At 39.7% G+C, this 20496-nt stretch overlaps 1 protein-coding gene across 1 annotated transcript; it reads right to left on the reverse strand.

Moving 5' to 3' along the window:
• Nucleotides 1-265: 265 nt before the first annotated feature.
• LOC126188770 (uncharacterized) lies at nucleotides 266-781 on the reverse strand. The gene has a single exon (XM_049930382.1). The coding sequence runs from the start codon at nucleotides 779-781 to the stop codon at nucleotides 266-268; it is 516 nt and encodes a 171-aa protein (XP_049786339.1).
• Nucleotides 782-20496: the final 19715 nt, after the last annotated feature.

The following is a 20496-nucleotide window of genomic DNA, read 5'->3' on the forward strand; positions in this document are numbered from 1 at the left end:
CTGCACGCTAATTGCAACTGTACAAGTTCTTCCCTATGTTTCCTATTTGTTTCTAATTGTGCCTCTTTAAACTGTAATAGTGATTGTATCTCCTCCTGGTCGGCATAAACCTCTCACTGCGTACTGTCAGAGCCTGTTTCGCCTCTTATACTGATCTTTTCTACATCTGCGCTAATCGTATTCATTCTGACCACTACCTCCGCAACTTCATCCCTGTGTTTATTTAGCGCCACTTCCTGCCGGGTGACTTGAGCTTCCATGCTGTCTAATGCCCTTGTTTATCTGCAAGTAAGTCCTCCACTATCTCTTTGATTTGCTCATCCGGCAACACATTCCTATGTTCTGTAATATCGCTCTCTATTGCACTTATTCGTACCTCCAAATTATTGGCTTTTTCTTTCATGGCATCACATACTTGCTTCAACGCACCCAGATTCTTCTCCCCCTCATCTAACCGATTATTAACTGCGGATAGACGCCTATCGATAACTGTGTGTAGCTTCCTCATTGCCTCTTTATTTCCCTTATCCATTGCCTCCAATCTTTCCTTATTTGCTTCCAATCTTTCCTTAGTCTCCCTATCCATCGCTTCCAATCTTTCCTTATTTTCCCTATATCTCTCCTTATTATCTCTATCCATCACTTCCAATCTTTCCTTATTTGCTTCCAATCTTTCCTTAGTCTCCCTATCCATCGCTTCCAATCTTTCCTTATTTTCCCTATCTCTCTCCTTATTATCTCTATTCATCGCTTCTAATCTTTCCTTATTATATTTATCCATCTTCTGTAAAAACTGCTGTAGCACATTGTCATTTGATATTTTTGGTGCGCTCACCTCGTCCGCCTGAGAAACCGTAGCTTCGCCAAGGGTAGCTTCACTTTCACTGAATACCTGACCTAGTCCCGGCTCGCCCGCGTCGTCAGGAAAAGCCCCCGTTTGTGGACAAAGCCCGCCGCATAAAGGATCACCTACCGCGGTCCGCTGAACTATTCGGCCCCATCCGAGTGTTTGCTGTTCTCGCTCATTAACCCATGGTCGACAGCTACTTCCTGCCGCACTGCTACGTTCACGCCAGAATCACTATTCTCCATGGTGACTACACTTGTCGACTGCGACCTAGTTACTACGGACATTACGCAAAAAAAAATTATACAATGATCTTCCAACCTTAGATGACGTAGCAAGCGATTACATAAAAAAAATAAAAGATCCTCACCAATCCAGAAAAAAATTGCAAACAAAAATTTTTACTTCTTAGCGCTATCACAATACATTCCATAAAAAAATCTTAACAGCAAACCCTAACAGCAGAATCCTGGCAAAAAATCCTGGCAGGGTCGAAATTATGAGAGGCACCCACATGCCTTGCTCATACTGTGGCATCAAGCAGTCAGGCCTGCAAGATGAGTGGTCTGCCAAGCGAGTGGATTCATTCTTATTTATCGAGTAACATGAACTCTCGTACTCACAACTAAGTTACAAATTATCCCCCTATATGAATAATACGCAATGGAAACGCACATCTGACTATCAGTAATTTACAGAACTCTGACTGTTCACTACGCACTGGCAGTACCACATTTTCTTTTTTTTTATTTTTATTTAACGGCTTTTATCAACACTTGGCCATCGTACTGAATATGAGTGGCGCACACATTATATATTCTGGATATCATGACAAGATACAATTCGAAGGAAAAGGCCACCAATCTTTTTCTTTTCACTATCTTATTTATTCCGATAAGTTCTATAACCTAAACACACAAATTCTATAACCTACAACAATAACACATGAGAAATTCTGCCCAGTGGGCATGGCTTTACATTGGTGATTCTCTACCTTATGGTCTTGTAATTATTTAACGCTACAGTGCACTTTCTGGATAGGATGGTGGATCTTTTATTATACCTCACACTTCGACTCTCACAATCATCATCATGAAACTTTCCTCCAGACCGAGCGGTACCGAAGGAACAAGCATAACCCACTAATCTTTTGAAACCACCTTGCTACTCTCCCATGCAAACCACTCATACCCAAATTACATGACATACACCACACTACAATATGCAATACTACACAGGGAATAGTCACAACATTATCACTTTCAGCTTTCCCACTTCAATTAATATTTATCCCAGTTTCACACGACACTGCCCCACTTCGTAATTCTACTTTCCTACTATGAACTCTGGAGATATATGCACGTCTTCCTGTGCAATGCAAGCCAAGTGGCGTTGCTGGATAGACGGCCGACTCACCTTGCTTCTCTCTCAGAGTTTGAATCTAGCGTCACACGGAATCATATCACGCAAAGTAATATTAAGAACATATTCATCACACACGCGAGTCCTCAACTGATACCATGGACGAGTACTTCTCTTTATCTTTTGTCTTTGAGACTCACACAGTACTCACCACGTGGAAGTACTCGTCTCTAATTTCAAGTCCTGCACACGCCATTTCTTAAATATTTCAACTTATGGTACACACACTATTTCTTAAATATTTCAACTTATTGTACACACGCTAGTAATTCAGCTTAACTTAAGCACACGGAAGTATTTCAACTTATTGCTACACGTGGTTTCATTGTGACCGTTGGTCACTTCCGAAGATTACTACAATCCCATTAATATTACCTGCCTGACATTTAATTCTCCCCACAAAAGTTCCTGAAATGGAGAAATTATTAATTCAAACTACTCTTAAATATTCCACATGCATACCATGTCTCCACTCTTTTGTCTTTACGGAGCACAACTAAGACAGGTCTTAACAGCACAAGATCCAGTGGCAGAGTGCTGAAACATGGCCGTTCTTCAGGTCCTCTCGCACCTCTGCTGAAGTGGGGGAGCACCTTGCTACCGTATTGGTCAGCCACATTTCAGGCGCTCAAAGCTCAGGTAAATTTCATCTCTTTGGTCCCACCAAAGGTGGCCAAAGGATCGTCTCAAAGATGATCATATATTCACATTCACTATCTGCGGTTAGCAGACGACCATACATTCATTCATTTCACAGATCTCACCAAACTGGATGTAGGGATTTATTTTGTGGGAGTGCACATGTGATCAATTAAATAAATAAATTGTCATTTTTTCCCACACTGGTATCCGGCTTCGCTGTATGAATTGAAATTGAGTTATTTTACAAAAAAAGTGTGTTGTTCTGACAAAAATAACGAAGTATGTTGTACCTATTTTCAATGTCGGGCGGTACTGTACCCTTTCAACACTACTAAAACAATAAGCAGCTGCAAAGTGGGGCATCTGGTTTCATAAGTGCTGTAATATATATGTCTATAGAATTCTGATCATTTAATTGTTAGTGAAGTCATATACCAGTGTTTAAACAAGACTTTATATCCTAACTTCAGTGCTCTTATGAGACACAAAAAGTACTTGATAATCACTTTGTGTTGTTCATGTAGCGATAATGCTGAAATTCTATTTCTCATAGATACAAAACTGGATACAAAAACAGTAATCTGATTGTCTTTGAAGGTGGTGACTACATTGATGAATTCTTCTTGGGATATCAGCCTAGTGGTAGCGTCGTCTTGTCGCAATGTTTCGATGAGTTTCGTACCCATTCTCCACTCGGCTGATAATCCGAGAAGAAGTCACCATTGGAATACGTCAAGAAACACTGTAATTGCATATATGGTGACTACATTTGTGATAAAGTACATTGGTTAATAAGTTGCAAATTTGTTTTGTTTGTGAAAGTGAAATGAAGATTTAATTTCACAAAGCACCAGAGTATTATTTTGTTGCACATACACTGAGATGATAAAAGGTCTGGGCCACTTCCTAACACTGTGTGGGACTTTCTTTTGTTCGACATATTGCAACAACTCGACGTGGCATTGACTCAGCAAGTCGCTGGAAGTCCCCTAAAGAGTACTAAGCCGAGCTGCCTCCACAGCCGTCTATAATCGCGAGAGTGTTGCTGGTGTAGGATTTTTTGTACAAACTGACCTCTCAATTATGTCTCATAAATGGGATTCATGTCGGGCAATCTAAGTGGCCAAACCATTCACTCAAACTGTCCACAATGTTCTTCAAACAAATTGCGAACAGTTGTGGCCCGGTGGCATGACATGTTGTCATCCATAAAAATTACATACTTGTTTTGAACATTAAGTCCACGAATGTCTGCTAACCATCTTCAAATAGCCAAACTAAACTGTTTCCAGTCAGAGATCGATTCAGTTGGACCAGAGAACCCAGTCCATTCCACGTAAACACAGCCCACACCATTATGGAGCCACCACTAGCTTGCACAGTGCCTACTTGACAACCTAGGTCTATGGTTTCGTGGAGTTTGCGCCACACTCAAACACTATCATGAGCTCTTACCAACTGGAATTGGGACTTATATGAACAGGCCACAGCTTTCCGGTAGTCTAGGGTGCAACTGACATTGTCAGAAGCACAGGAGAGGCGTTGCAGGCAATGTCATGCTGCTACCAAAGGCACTCGTATTGGTCATTTGCTGCTGTCGGCCATTAATGCCAAATTTCTCCACTCTGTCCTAGCAGACACGTTCGTTGTACATCCCACATTGATTTCTGGGGCTATTTCAGGCAGTGCTGCTTGTCTGTTAGCACTGCTAACTCTATGCAAGTGCCACTGCTCTCAGCTGTTAAGTGAAGGCCATCGGCCAATGCATTGTCTGTGGTGAGAGCTAATACCTGAAAGATGGTATTCTCAGCACACTCTTGACACTATATAACTTGGAATATTGGAGTTCCTAACGGTTTCCGAATTGGAATGTCCCATGCATCTAGCTCCAACTACCATTCCGCATTCAAAGTCTGTACCGAGCGAGGTGGTGCAGTGGTTAGACACTGGACTCGCATTCGGGAGGACGACGGTTCAATCCCGCGTCCGGCCATCCTGATTTAGGTTTTCCGCGATTTCCCTAAATCGCTCTAGGCAAATGCCTTTGAAAGGGCGCGGCCGATTTCCTTCCCCCTCCTTCTCTCATCCGATGAGACCGATGACCTTGATGTCTGGTCTTCTTCCCCAAGAACCCAACCCATTCAAAGTCTGTGTTTCCCGTTGTGCTGCCATAATTATATAGGAAACATTTCCACATCAATCACCTGAGTACAAATGACAGCTCCACCAATGCTCCGCCATTTTATGCCTAGTGTAAATGATATTAACACCACCTGTATACATGTACAGGGTGATCAAAAAGTCAGTATAAATTTGAAAACTTAATAAACCGGCATGCCATACACTACTGTTTGGTTGGCACTTAGGTATACCCCCTGATGCTATCCGTACAAAATCCATTGGCATCATGGACTTTTACCTGGCGCTTTAGTGAAGTGGAGGGCATTTGCGGTGTGGGCGTTTCGAAAGATGGCGGAAGTTGACGATTGGTTGAGTAACGTGTTGTGGACCGACGAAGCTCATTTCACGCTCCGAGGGTCTGTCAACGCCCACAACTGCAGAATTTGGGCTACCGAAAATCCTAGAACTGTCGTGGAAACTCCATTGCCCGACGGTATGGGCTGGATTTACCACACCTACCGTTATCGGACCGTTATTTTTCGAGGAAATGCGTGATTCTGGTTTTGTTACTGCTACCGTGGCGGGTGAGAGGTACGCCGATATGTTACAGAATCGCATCATCCCAAGCCTGGCTGATAAACATCTGCTGGAACGTACGACGTTCATGTAGGATGGCGCTCCACCCCATATTGCTAGACACGTGAAAGATCTCTTGTGCGCGTCGTTTGGTGATGATCATGTGCTCACTTTCGTCATACTTGGCCTCCCAGGTCCCCAGACCTCAGTCCGTGCAATTATTGGCTTCGGGGTTACCTGAAGTCGCAAGTGTATCGTGATCGACCGACATCTCTAGGGATGCTGAAAGACAACATCCGACGTCAATGCCTCACCATAACTCTGGACATGCTTTACAGTGCTGTTCACAACATTATTCCTCGACTACAGCTTCTGTTGAGAAATAATGGTGGACATATTGAGCATTTCCTGTAAAGAACATCATCTTTGCTTTGTCTTACTTTGTTATGCTAATTATTGCTATTCTGATCAGATGAAGCGCCATCTGTCGGACATTTTTTGAACTTTCATATTTTTTTGGTTCTAATAAAAATCCATGTCATTCCAAGCATATGTGTCAATTTGTACCTCTCTATCTACATTATTCAGTGATTTATTCCGTTTTCAAATTTATACTGACTATTTATTCACCCGGTATATTATCCCATGACTATTGTCACTTCAGTGTAAAGTGATCATTTAAATATTGAAGCCATTTATTGTTGAAATTTCTCGTTACAGACATCATAACGAACTACATGTGCACTACTTATTGTAATGGTAAGGTAAATCACGACTGAAGTATAATTATATTCCCGATAATGCAAAATTGTCAAACAAAACTGATAGTGTGTAGAATGACCTAATCATTATTAGGAGGTGAAAAAGTGAGAGGGAGGATGATAGGCTTTACTTGACATTAACTGTAAGCTTCTGCTTGTAGTCATAATGCTTAACTGCACCTAAATTCAATCGATAATTTTTATGGAATACTAGCTGACAACCTAGACAGTGTCCAGGTATACATTTTGCCAATTTTCTGTTAGAAACAGAAACAAGAAATGAAATTGTGTTTGTAGTGTAATATCAGAAAAATTTCATGTCCATGTATTCTTGAAAACATATTTGAAATTATGAAACCGTCATTCAAAGAAATATGCACAATTTACAAATGTATGGGTATTTGGCCATAATACTGAGTCTGGGCAGTCCAACTGGTTAGCTTGCACAAACGATATATTCTTTGCTATTATGACATGACTTCATCCATTTGTAGGTCCAAAAATACAGAAAATCCTGTAGTTGCAGTGTACGAAGAAACAAACTCGAGAGAGAACGAATAAGCCTCTTTTTGACCCATTACTAAATGCTACGTGCTGTCACAGAACTAAACATAGAATAAACATGAACATATAAATTACATCCAAAGAGCAAATGGCATAAGATTTCTAGACAAACCACAGCGCTCTTGGGAGCTGGGATGGCACTAATTTGACAGGACAAAATCGAACATTTGCGGCGCAACACAAGCGGCAAACACTCACACACTACACTGTACAGAAATGATGGCTGCAGTCACTACAAGAGTCCCCCAGGTGTAAGGGGAGCACCGTCCTTGAAGTGCATTGGTAAATGGACACGTCGATCAGATCTCATGGTGTCTGGACCCCTGGGCCTAACGTGGTGGTCGTCGAATCTCTGTGGGGGGCGGCTCTTTGACAACGTATATTGGCTTGACCCTGCCTGTTGAAACAGTAGTGTGTTTGCTGTTGATCAAAATGTCCAGAGTGCGAACTCCCCTTTTGAGGACAGTTGCAGCCCAGTGTGTGGTGGTTGTAGGGACAGTTTGATGCCATCAGTAAGCAACATTTCGTGTTTTTCATGTATTGAGGTCTTTGTGAATATTCTTGGCAACAGTTCAGTGTCTGGACGGCTGTGGAGGTCGGACCTTCTTGACATTGTCTCTAAAGCGGCCAACGATAGTAGGTATGTGGTACCACAAATACATATTCGCCTGGCAGTCAGAGTGACTCTCCGTACACCAGTTCAGCAGAGGAACCATCCATATTGCATTTCTTTGCATTCCGTAAGCCAAGTAGAACCACTGCCAACGCTTCTGTCACCCAAGAGTGTGGCAGATTGGAGTTGCTTTTAGTGCTCGGTGCTGATGATCTATCACTCCATTGCTAGCTGGGTGGTAGCTGGTTGCTTTCTGGTGATTCATTCCACAAAAGGCTGCCAGCTCTTTTTTCCTGTCATTCTTTCTCCAGTTGTAGCTTTCTTGTTGTATTTTTAACTAATTTTTAATTAATTTCTTTTATCACCCTGTTTTTCGTCCATATTCATTATATCTATTTCTTATTTTGCTTGAATTTCGTTTTACTTATAAACTTGTCTTACATTTAAATTTTCATCTGTGTTATTTTTTCAGTAGTGCAATAGGTATGTTTGTATGACAATAACTGGAAAAAATTTCACATCCCATAATAAAAATACATTTTTCACGTCATTGCACATATACATAGATTATTTTGTCTTTTGTTTTTTAACTGATGGACCGGAATTTCCAAATAATTGAATATTATAATAGATAAATATAATTAATTGACACTGACAAAATTTCCAATTGGAAAAACAATGATACAAAAAGAAATGAAACAAGCAAGAAAGTTCATATGGTGATTAAAATAATATAACAGAGAAACAAAAATAAAAAATATGTTTAAACCAATGAACTGAATAATAACAGTGATTGGAGTAATTCTGATAAAGATTAAAAAAAAATTTGTGCACCTGTCAAGACTGGAACCCACAATGTCCTGCATGTGACGCTGTCATACTATCCATTATACCACACAAACAGACTACACTGTTGAGTGCCACACAGAATTCCGAAACCTTTTTTCTCAGTTACTCGCAAACGAGGATGCATTAACGTACATCAGTGTACATATAGTTTCAAGAAGTCGATCGCACTGCTGGGACCTCTCCTTGTCAGCTCAGAGTATGCCTCACTTCAAACAAAGGTAGAATGTTCTCCGCTTGTGAGAATCTCCTAAATCGGAGAATTTTCTTTGTTTTGAGCAACTTCCCCCCATTGTACTCACTCGTTTCAGAAGTCGCAGTTTTCACAAAAAATAACAACTTCACAGTATCTGGCTACGATTTCAGCCACAACAATAAAGCGCAGGTCACACTCGTAACTAATGTGGCACCACAGCTTAAGGATTTATAGTGGCGTCTTGTATTTCGTTCACAGAGGACGCCACAAATTCTACGTAGCTGCACAGCTTACAATATGGCTGCAACTGAAATTATATGGACGAGTATGAATTTTGCAGTGGAGGTTATGGCATTACAGCTGTGCCAAGAGTTTAGCACAAGGAAGACGAAAGCTGTATGTTGGATCCGAAAATAGATTTTGCACAAGGATAAATCAGAGAACATAAACACATTTATGAAAGAAACAACTCTCGGAGACGAAAATACTGTCTGCTGTTGCAAACTAGCCTCAGCTACCGTATATGTATCATCTGCAGATACTCCGTTCTTCGAAGATTTTAGAATCTTATTGTATTCGATAATACAGGCATTTTCAATGACTAATTTTTAGTTTAACAGCTACCACATCACACTTGGGAGCTATTTCCTGCAGTTCATACAATGCTTACACTCATAAATCATGAAATCTTGTAAGATTCTCGGATACATCATTGGTTCGCAAATATTTCACACACACACACAAACACTTGCACACACACACACACACACACACACACACACACACACACACACACACGCCCATATACGCACACACACACATACACACAGGCTGCTGCAGAAAATCAAACCAAGTTGCTATTCTTGTAATTCCAGGAGCTGCAAAAGTGTATCTACCTTCCACTATTTTCACTTTTTTCAGTAATAAAAGGAAAATACACCAAAATCGAATGGAGTACAGCAGAAATTACTCCAGGATAACTGCAACAGAATACATATTTTCCTAATACTGTCACCAGGAGCAGTGGTGGAAGAAAAGTGGCGTGACAAAAGTAGCATCTCTTAACTTGTGCCACTAAAAACTGTGAGTTCACATGCAATAGCATTGAAACTGCCGTATACCACTGGCTTAGGTGACACTTTCATTGCGTATGTGAATCTACCTTAAGTCGCAAGTAGCACCTAAAATTAGCATTTAGCATTCATTGCCATGTGCCATCTGTTGACTGAAGTTTGTACTTTTGTCTAAGAACATTGTGTCACAGTTTTGCATCTGGCTGCGATTTCACTGATAAGTCGCAAATAGAATCGCTAGTAGCGACCAAAAATGGCAGTAGTAGTAGTGGTACTTCTATTTATCCATAGATCTCTTCCAAAAGGGTAATGGACATCGTATGTTATTGTAATGAGTGGTACTTCTATTTATCCATAGATCTCATTCAAAAGAGTAATGGACATCGTATGGTATTGTAAGAACTACAAAAATAAAGTAATTCGCATTTACATTTACCGACTTTCATATATAGTGAGATAATGATAGTACAGGTAGTCAGCTGTGGTGTTGTAGCAGGAACCATCTTAGCATTTGCCTGAAGTAATTTAGGGAAACAAAGAAAACCGAAATCAGGATTCCTGGATGAAGACTGGAGCCTCCACCCTCTCAAATACAAGGTTGGTCTCTTTAAAATGGCGCTACCACATTCTGTTTGTCCCTAGGTTACCCTAATGTCTTAGATGAACGTTATTTAATAATGAATAGTTTGATATTACATCATTCTTTATTTCTCACTTCCAGTCACAGCACATTGTACTCACACTATACACACCTTGTTTCATAATACTACTCACAGTATCAGATGATGTCAGGACCATTTTGTGCACTGCAACTTCCAAATGGCTCTGAGCACTATGGGACTTAAATTCTGTGGTCATCAGTCCCCTAGAACTTAGAACTACTTAAACCTAACTAACCTAAGGACATCACACACATCCATGCCCGAGGCAGGATTCGAACCTGCGACCGTAGCAGTCCCGCGGTTCCGGACTGCGCGCCTAGAACCACTAGACCACCGCAGCCGGCTGCAACTTCCCATTTGCTAGCGTGAAACAATGAGTCAGCATCCCTCTATGATGCGTGAGAGGTTGAGATAGAAAGAGGATAAGGGGTTAGTATTACACATTGTATAGATTTGGGGTACGTTCGCCCAAAAAAGGAAAAAGGAAAGAAAAAAATGTAGTGTGAAATTGGACTCTTGTGTGTTCTATTATCGTTATTATTATTTACTTTTGTTACATTTCTTAGCAAACACCTGTTGTGTGTTATCGAAGTGACCTTTCAATGCATAGATTCCAGCGCTTTACATGTACATTTTATCTCTCTTTTTAAATAAGTTTTTTTATTAACGTCTTTTATCTCTTTGGTAATTATTGTACAGTTTAATTATTTGATAGCAAATCCTACTCTGAGTTCCATGTTTTTTCTTGATAAATGTAACATCAGTCTAGACCTAGTTCCATAGCCATGGGTAGAGCTGTGTGTGCAGGAAATATCAGTGTTATTTTGACTTGTACATCTGATTGGTAAATGTACACACATGGTGCAGCTAAAATTCCCATTGCCTTGAACAGATTTTTTACAATGAGATCGACTCCTAGTTCTCATTTTATTCTTATCGCCTGTTTCTGCAGGTTGAAAATTTTCATACTTTGTGCATCTGTTTCCTAGAAAAGGCTTTCGTACCTACGAATTTAGTGTACATATGAACAGTATTTTACCAGAAACTAAAGGACATTGGCTGTTACACTGATGAGACGGCTCTAATGCCATAACATGATGATGGCATTCTGTTTGAAAGTATCTTTGTGTGTTCTTACCACTGCAACTGATAATCAGTATTCCCTCCCTAAAATTTTACATTTGCTAAACAATCTATAAAAGTGACAACTAAATTTAATTTAATAGTGTCTCTTTCCCTCCTCAAACTTAAATTCATGCCATTAGTTTTGTTTATGTTCAGCATTACTTTACTAGGTGTTGACCAACTGTAAACTTCCTTGAGGTTTTCATTTGATTTCTTAGTAAACAGTTCTATTGTTTTCTCAGTGGCTGTAATACAGCTATCATCAGCAAAGAGAAATTTTTACCCTTTATCAGCACTACTGGGAAAGTTATTGATGTAGATCAGGAACAGTATTGGTCCTAAAATGCTATCCTAAGGAACTCCAGGATTCACGTATTTTGGTTTTGATAAGTATATTGCTGAAACTTAAGACTTATTTGGAGTATATGTTATATCTCTTCTCTTTATACATGTCTGCTAGGTATGTTCAGAACTAGCCATTCATTACCCATTTTATGCCTATAATTCTAGGTTATTTAGTAGAATGGTCAACTTTATTAAAAGCCTTAGATAAGTCTAAAAATATACCTGCAATACTCTTATCTTTTTTTAGGGCATCAATTACCACTTTTGTGAATTCCGCCATGGGTCACTGCGTACTCCTACTACTTCGGAAACCAAATTGTCATTCACTTAAAAGTTTATATTTATTCAAGTAATCCACTAATCTGTCTTACATAACTGATTCTATTAATTTTGAGAGTGGTAACAGATTGGAAATGAGCCAGTACAATTGCATGTTATAAATACTCTAGAAATTTCCCTGATGAAAATTTCCTGTATTATATTTGTTAACGAAGCTTGTATATTGTCTGCACAGTTTCAGTACACACATTAGTACTTCATCTAACACTATGGATTTGCTTTTTTTTAGTTTCTGTATAGTTTTACTAACTTAAAACTCCGTGATTGATAGTAACATCATTGCATTTAGTACAAAATTATTTACAGGTGTTTTACTTGTTTTTGCGAAGTTTTGTTGTAAATTCTCTTCAACCATCAAATATGCTAATTTATATAGTTTTATAGCTGGTGTCACCATTTATTATTTGACTTCTTTCTTTATCAATATGTTATCATGTCTGTGTTTGTCTCTCCCTGTTTCCTTTTTTATGACACACCAAAGTGATTTGGTTCTATTCTCTGAATTGTATATTATTTTGCCATTAAACGGTTTTTTAAAGCAGTCAGCTCTTCCCTATAAATCTTTTTGTAGCCATGATAGAAATTTAAGTGTCCCATTAGGACACTTTTTTGTGGAAATGAGCTGTTAAGGATTTGGGAGGACTTTGTAATGCCTTCTCTTACCCATTTGTTTTTGTGACACATTCATATTGATGTAGATATTTTTGGAAATGTCTTTTCAAAGTTCGGTTTAAATAATATGGAGAATCTAGAGAATCTCGCATTTACATTTGTTTCTCTATACACTTAATCTCAGCTTTGGCTTGCTAGATCCTTTAAAAAATCTTTTATTTGGATTTCTGATAAATGTGTTTTGTAGGCTTGCAGATAAGCGGATTTTTCCTTGCATAATTTTACTATTATTATTTGATAGAAATGGGGTGATAGTCCAAGATCCTTTACAGCTATATCATACTTTTCCCTATCCATATTTGTGGCCACATGCAGTCCTTGTAGTAACCCTTGTTGCACTATAGACCAATACAGACATGCAACAAGTCTGAAGAATATTAATGAGTGTGCTGTTAGTGTCATTTACGATACTTGTATTTATGTTTATATCTCGATAGAAAATTACATTGACTTTTTTTCTTGAGGTTTTATTTAATTTATTGAAGAAAAGTGTCCAAACTATAACTGGAAGATCGATACACACACAAAATGATTTCTTGGTGTTAAGTCCTGTTGATTCAATAGCTGATATTTCATTGTGTGTCTTCACTAAGTGTACTAAGGTCATGTATTGATTTAAACCGTGTTCCTCTTCTGATATAAATACATGATGCTCCACTCTTTGGGGTAGTCCTGCAATAAGCGTCTGTCGTTTCATACAGCAATAACACTACTAGTACCGTTTAGGTGTAGGCCACTCCTTGTGGAATCCCATTAATTGATAGTACTGATAGGCAACAGAGAAACATGTCTCTTACTAAAATGTATCTGCCTCATGGCTCTATAATATGTGGTTGCTAATGGTGCTGGAGCAGTTCAACGTACTGTAAATTGGTGCCACTAGACAGGAAATCTATCTTGTCCAGTGTCATATGCTTCATCCCTGTCCAAAGTACTTCCTGCCCCACCCACTATCACTACATGATTGTCTTTCGAAAAATCCTTTCTAAAGGCCCATAAGTGCTCTATCACATTGATTACCCCTGACTACTTACTGTCAGTTTCGAAATAAGAATTAAATTTAACTTTAAAGTATGTATCACATATTGTCAAGGGCATGAGATTGGCTGTATGTAAATAAAAATACAATAAGAGTGCTTTGTACTGTTGCTGCTGTTTTTGATATTGAGTTATAGATATGATGGAAGAAGTAATTAGTAGTTACTCCTTTTTAACAGAATTCGTGCTATCACGATTGTTTGGTTTTTAAACTTTTACAATATGGATAATGTACGCCCAGATAGTGTTTATCTAATTACTAAACAATACGAAATGTGTTGAGAAATACAATTTAGAAACGTTTTGTTACGCTTTTATGGCGAGAATTAGTGAAACATGTAGCTGCCTTTATTTACGAAATTTGTAATATTAAGAAAACCTGTTTTTAAGTAAAAACATATTAGGAACGCTAAATACTCATTCTTGTAAAAATAAGAGCCACTATTTAAATTTAAATGTAACACTATTTACTCTGAAACAAGTACTTTTCATGGAGGAACTATAACTATGTATCTCACTTTGGGGTCATCTTGAATTTAACATGCATCCTGTGTGCTATCTGTTGCCCAAAGTCTGTACGTCCTTCTAAGAATCTCGAGTCTCATGCTATGGATGTATAAACAGTGGTCAAAGAAATGAACCAGGAAGCTAATTTGCTCACAGAAAAATTTTATATTTGGCGTTTCACTTAGCAGCAGCATTGATATATTTAGTTGTTGTGTGGTATTAGATATCTCCCCCCCCCCCCCCTACACCCCCTAGAAATCTTGGATTCGTAGCATAGCCTCAGGTCTATGTTAGGTTGAAAGATGATAAACTGACTGAGAATTAGTGAAGCCAAGAAATCTGCATGAAAAAAGGGATTGTGGCAAAAAGATTAATCTATAGCATAGCCTATATTCACATCATATTTAAACGATCTTAACACACATTTCATCATAATAACTAAAACTGCACGATAAATTCAGAATTGCTGAAATTTGGAGGAAGGATGTCACACAATCTACTTAAAAAATCACTGTACAGTATGAGTGAGTTCTTTGACAGCGCACCAACAAACTGAACTGTCTACACAGTGCACTACTATATGCAATTGAGTGAAGATATACTGCCGGCCACGCTGTCCGAGCGGTTCTAGGCGCTACAGTCTGGAACTGCGCGACCGCTACGGTCACAGGTTCGAATCCTGCCTCGGGCATGGATGTGTGTGATGTACTTAGGTTAGTTAGGTTTAAGTAGTTCTAAGCTCTAGGGGACTTATGACCTCAGATGTTAAGTCCCATAGTTCTCAGAGCCATTTGAACCGTTTTTTGAAGATATACTTTTTTTTAAAATTCTCACTCTGTATGTCGCTGTTATGCCATGTGCATTCTAATTTGTTCTTATATTATAATGCTTCTATAATCTTAACCTTGTAACACTGGCACAGCCTATTCAGTAACTACTGGTTAGTGATGCAGCTTCGGCAGTACTAATATTATAGCTGTTTATTGAGTTTTTGACACTGACATTGGTGGGTGGGGGGTGGGGGAGAAACTGTAGAGTCTTCTGCTAAGAGCAGAAGTAAATGTACACTCCTGGAAATTGAAATAAGAACACCGTGAATTCATTGTCCCAGGAAGGGGAAACTTTATTGACACATTCCTGGGGTCAGATACATCACATGATCACACTGACAGAACCACAGGCACATAGACACAGGCAACAGAGCATGCACAATGTCGGCACTAGTACAGTGTATATCCACCTTTCGCAGCAATGCAGGCTGCTATTCTCCCATGGAGACGATCGTAGAGATGCTGGATGTAGTCCTGTGGAACGGCTTGCCATGCCATTTCCACCTGGCGCCTCAGTTGGACCAGCGTTCGTGCTGGACGTGCAGACCGCGTGAGACGACGCTTCATCCAGTCCCAAACATGCTCAATGGGGGACAGATCCGGAGATCTTGCTGGCCAGGGTAGTTGACTTACACCTTCTAGAGCACGTTGGGTGGCACGGGATACATGCGGACGTGCATTGTCCTGTTGGAACAGCAAGTTCCCTTGCCGGTCTAGGAATGGTAGAACGATGGGTTCGATGACGGTTTGGATGTACCGTGCACTATTCAGTGTCCCCTCGACGATCACCAGTGGTGTACGGCCAGTGTAGGAGATCGCTCCCCACACCATGATGCCGGGTGTTGGCCCTGTGTGCCTCGGTCGTATGCAGTCCTGATTGTGGCGCTCACCTGCACGGCGCCAAACACGCATACGACCATCATTGGCACCAAGGCAGAAGCGACTCTCATCGCTGAAGACGACACGTCTCCATTCGTCCCTCCATTCACGCCTGTCGCGACACCACTGGAGGCGGGCTGCACGATGTTGGGGCGTGAGCAGAAGACGGCCTAACGGTGTGCGGGACCGTAGCCCAGCTTCATGGAGACGGTTGCGAATGGTCCTCGCCGATACCCCAGGAGCAACAGTGTCCCTAATTTGCTGGGAAGTGGCGGTGCGGTCCCCTACGGCACTGCGTAGGATGCTACGGTCTTGGCGTGCATCCGTGCGTCGCTGCGGTCCGGTACCAGGTCGATGGGCACGTGCACCTTCCGCCGACCACTGGCAACAACATCGATGTACTGTGGAGACCTCACGCCCCAAGTGTTGAGCAATTCGGCGGTACGTCCACCCGGCCTCCCGCATGCCCACTATACGCCCTCGCTCAAAGTCCGTCAACTGCACATACGGTTCACGTCCACGCTGTCGCGGCATGCTACCAGTGTTAAAGACTGCGATGGAGCTCCGTATGCCACGGCAAACTGGCTGACACTGACGGCGGCGGTGCACAAATGCTGCGCAGCTAGCGCCATTCGACGGTCAACACCGCGGTTCCTGGTGTGTCCGCTGTGCCGTGCGTGTGATCATTGCTTGTACAGCCCTCTCGCAGTGTCCGGAGCAAGTATTGTGGGTCTGACACACCGGTGTCAATGTGTTCTTTTTTCCATTTCCAGGAGTGTATTTTCACAGCACTCTCTTATTTTTAGAAGTGGATTTTGTGTCTTCTTAATCTTTATTTTATTATTTTAGCCTTGTTTAATGTAAAACTGCAAATGTTCCATAGTGACTTGGATATTTTTTCGATTGATGGTTCTTCTGAAAGCGAGGTCAGATATATGAAGGCGATAAATGATTTAGGTTTTAAAATAACAGGACATAAATAACAGCTACACCATGTATAAATAAGAGCAGAAATTATGAAACAGTTTTCATTAGAACAGTCCCTTTAAAGTCTTAGGAGCTCTAAATTATTTCCAAAATGAAGAAAGATGAATCAAAAATAGCTGAACTTGAGCATATTACTGATGAGAATAATGATGAGTCAAGGTTTATTTTAACTGATCTGAGTACCTCTGATCAAAGCAGCTTAGAAGATTCAAATTCATCAGGCACAAAAAAAGTTCTGCATCCCCACAGCAAAGTCGAACACCAAAAATTCGAAAATCAGTAAGGATGAATGATTATGTGATTTATTACTGTAGTGACACATAGAATTTAGATCCATCATCGTTAGAAGAAGCTTTACAAAGTAAAAAAATCAAACAATCACTTTCAGACAATTAAAGAAGAGGTGCAGGTACACTAAAATTCAGACATAGAAATAAATTAACTTAATACCCTCAGATATAAAACCACTAGTCACTAAATGGATTTTCAGGAATAACAATAAGGACAGATTTTTAGATATAAAAGATAGGCAATAGTTACAGGAAGCACATGCACAAAGGGTCTGAACTATGAAGAGATATATGCAGCAGTGACACTATAATTCGTTAAGGTATACGTTTGGTTTAGCTACTACACGCAACCTAAACATAGATCACTTAAACATTGTTATGACATTCACACAATGCACTTTGGAAGAGGAATTTGATATCATAATCCCATAGACTGATTTTAACATTAGATCTGTTAAGGACAAATGACTATTGTGGCTTAAGAAAGCAGTTATTGGCTTAAAACAAGATAATTTCAACTGTAAAATTAAGCTAATTAAATTAAACTTGAATTTCATAATAAATACAGAAACTCCATGTATTTACAAGAATAATAAATGAATTACAATAATTACTGATGCAATTTATGTTGACAACATGTTAATCTCCAGTAATAACCAACAAGAGAAGGAAAACTTCAAAAAGAAGCTCAAAGACCAATTTAAATTGAAGAGTTAGGAGACGTGTCAGATTGCTTGGGCATCAGACTCACAAGAGATCGCAAAAAGAGTCTACTGTGGGTGGGTCAATCCCACTATGGAGAACAAATAATAAATAAATATAACATGAAGGATTACAATCCAGTGTAGTCACCTCTGGATAACAGTCAAGTACTTACATATGAGATACCCCAAACCCAGAAAAATAGAGAACAAGCATGGGAAACATTTCATGTGCATTTGGCAACCAGTTCTCTCCTAAAATATGCACTCACATTTGTAAGTCACTTCAACAACGATGCAGGAATTGTGAGTTAATGAACATTTCACTCTCATTTAAATATATGGCCAAAAGAGTCAGCTTACCAGAATTGTGAAACGAACCCTGTCGTCCAGGACCACATGCCACAAGGAGCTCAGATTCACCACGAGATGGGGAAACTCACAGGCGTTTATTGTCTATTGCGGCCTAAGCGCTGTAGTGTGCGAGTGAGACAGACGAGAATCTACATCATAGGGAAACCCAGTAGAAGCCTTTTGTGGCCAAAGAGACGTAGTAGTGTTAAACATAGCGGATCTAAGATCGGCCATAAAGGGAAACATTTATGAAAACTTAGCGATCGACATTTCATACAGAAGCGCATCATCAAAATGACAGATGTTGTAAACATCAACTCTGCAACTTTATTTGTCTAAAAGATAGAGTAAATTTAAATTATCAGTATTTTCAGTTAAGCATCAGATCATCATTTCCTCCACACAAAACACATTGAACGATGACAGCACGACACCTTATTAAATCATTAGGTAATAGAATATTTGTGGTAAAGTTTAGTGCACAATAGTTACTTTTGTTCTTTATTTATTTATCAGAAAGAACATTGGTGCAAGGCTACTGGCCAAAGCATTCAAAGCTAAGAAGGAAATTGTATTAGTTTTATGTAAAAGACATTAACGTTATTATGTAATGGATATTATTGTTACTTTATTCAGAATGTGAAAATGGTCAAACTTTGATTATTTAAATATGTTAAAATGTAAGATAATGTAGAATAAGCAGCTGGACTGCTTCAGGAAAGGGAACTGCTTTATTCAGTTGAGCGAAGATGCTCGGTGCGCGAGAAACGCATTCGGAGATGGGCAGAGGATAGTTCCGGTCGAGACACCAAAGGGGGCAGTTCGGATGGAGACGCGAAAACGGACAGTTCGGTGGGAGACGCCAAAGTGGACAGTTAGGCTTGAGACGCAAAAGCGGACAGTCGCTCTTCAGGCAGCTAGGATGTGAAACGACTTAGAAAATTTCTCATTGTGTGTTGTCGCGGTACATAGTCTCTGAGCGGTGAGCAGTTGCGCGCCTGGTGTGAACTCTAACTTCTCGTGAAGATAACAAGGTCGAATGTTAGACTTGTACGTCACGATGAGATTGTGAATGATAGAACTGTGTCAAATGGATATGGGCTCGAGTGTAACAGTAACTCTAAATACGATCACTTTCGCTATTAGTTTGCTTCTGGAATAAACATTATTCTAACCAAATCGCAACTGTGTGGCCTACATCATTTATTGGTCGTTAATTTAGTTCCCTATATTATTATTTCTGCTATTATATGCTATGTTTACTTTGTATTTGACAAACTTGCCATCAGCCAGACAATTTAACCAAAGGGTCACAAGTGTCTAATTTAGGGCGTGTAATGCGACATGTGCAGTTCAATCCATAGACGAGTTTGAGCCAAGACATTTGACGAAGAGGAACTGCATGTGAGCCCAAACATCTATGGGATGTTAGCTCACAGCATGCCTCACTGTCTGGCACTCAAAACGACTGTACTTGAAAGTGAGTAAGGACATGAAGCTCCAATTTTCTAAAGAAAAAAAGAAAAGTCACATCATATAGTAATGCAGAATGGGAAGAAGACAAAGATGACAGTAAATCAGTCACTGCTTTCTGTATAAATCATAAGGATTTGTAATTTCCTGGAGCAACAAGGAACAATCCACAGTAACTTTATCAAATATTAAAGATGAATACATGGCCCTGGCCTCAACTTGTCATGAGGCACTCTGGCTAGAGAGGTTAAAAAAGGAAATCTCTCAACGTCCTGAAAGTGTCCTCATTAAACTTTATTGTAATATCAATGATGCGGTTGATTTATTTAATACAAGTGGCTACAGTGGAAACAAAAATATTCATATTAGAAGTAATTGTTTTATAGAAAAGATAGACTCAACTCTAATTATAGTGGAACAAATCCCAATGGAGTAGACACTCACTGATACGTTAACTAAGTCACTCTCAGAAAAAAGACATCATCAAATGATTAAGTTACTAATAGCACAACTGTTTTTATCAGCTATTGGTTTTAGTGGAAGTGTTATAAATGAGACCCTATGTCTCTGTTGATATTTGTGTTCCTTCCGTCATTTTCTATGTATGTTTCTTTTCTTCTTGTTTACGTGTGT

Source organism: Schistocerca cancellata, chromosome 5 (assembly GCF_023864275.1).
Source record: "Schistocerca cancellata isolate TAMUIC-IGC-003103 chromosome 5, iqSchCanc2.1, whole genome shotgun sequence".
In the NCBI taxonomy this organism is placed as follows: domain Eukaryota; kingdom Metazoa; phylum Arthropoda; class Insecta; order Orthoptera; family Acrididae; genus Schistocerca; species Schistocerca cancellata.

Excerpts from the sequence above, each read along its gene's own strand:
- LOC126188770 (XM_049930382.1), bottom strand. The coding sequence starts at position 781 with ATGGATAAATATAATAAGGAAAGATTAGAAGCGATGAATAGAGATAAT.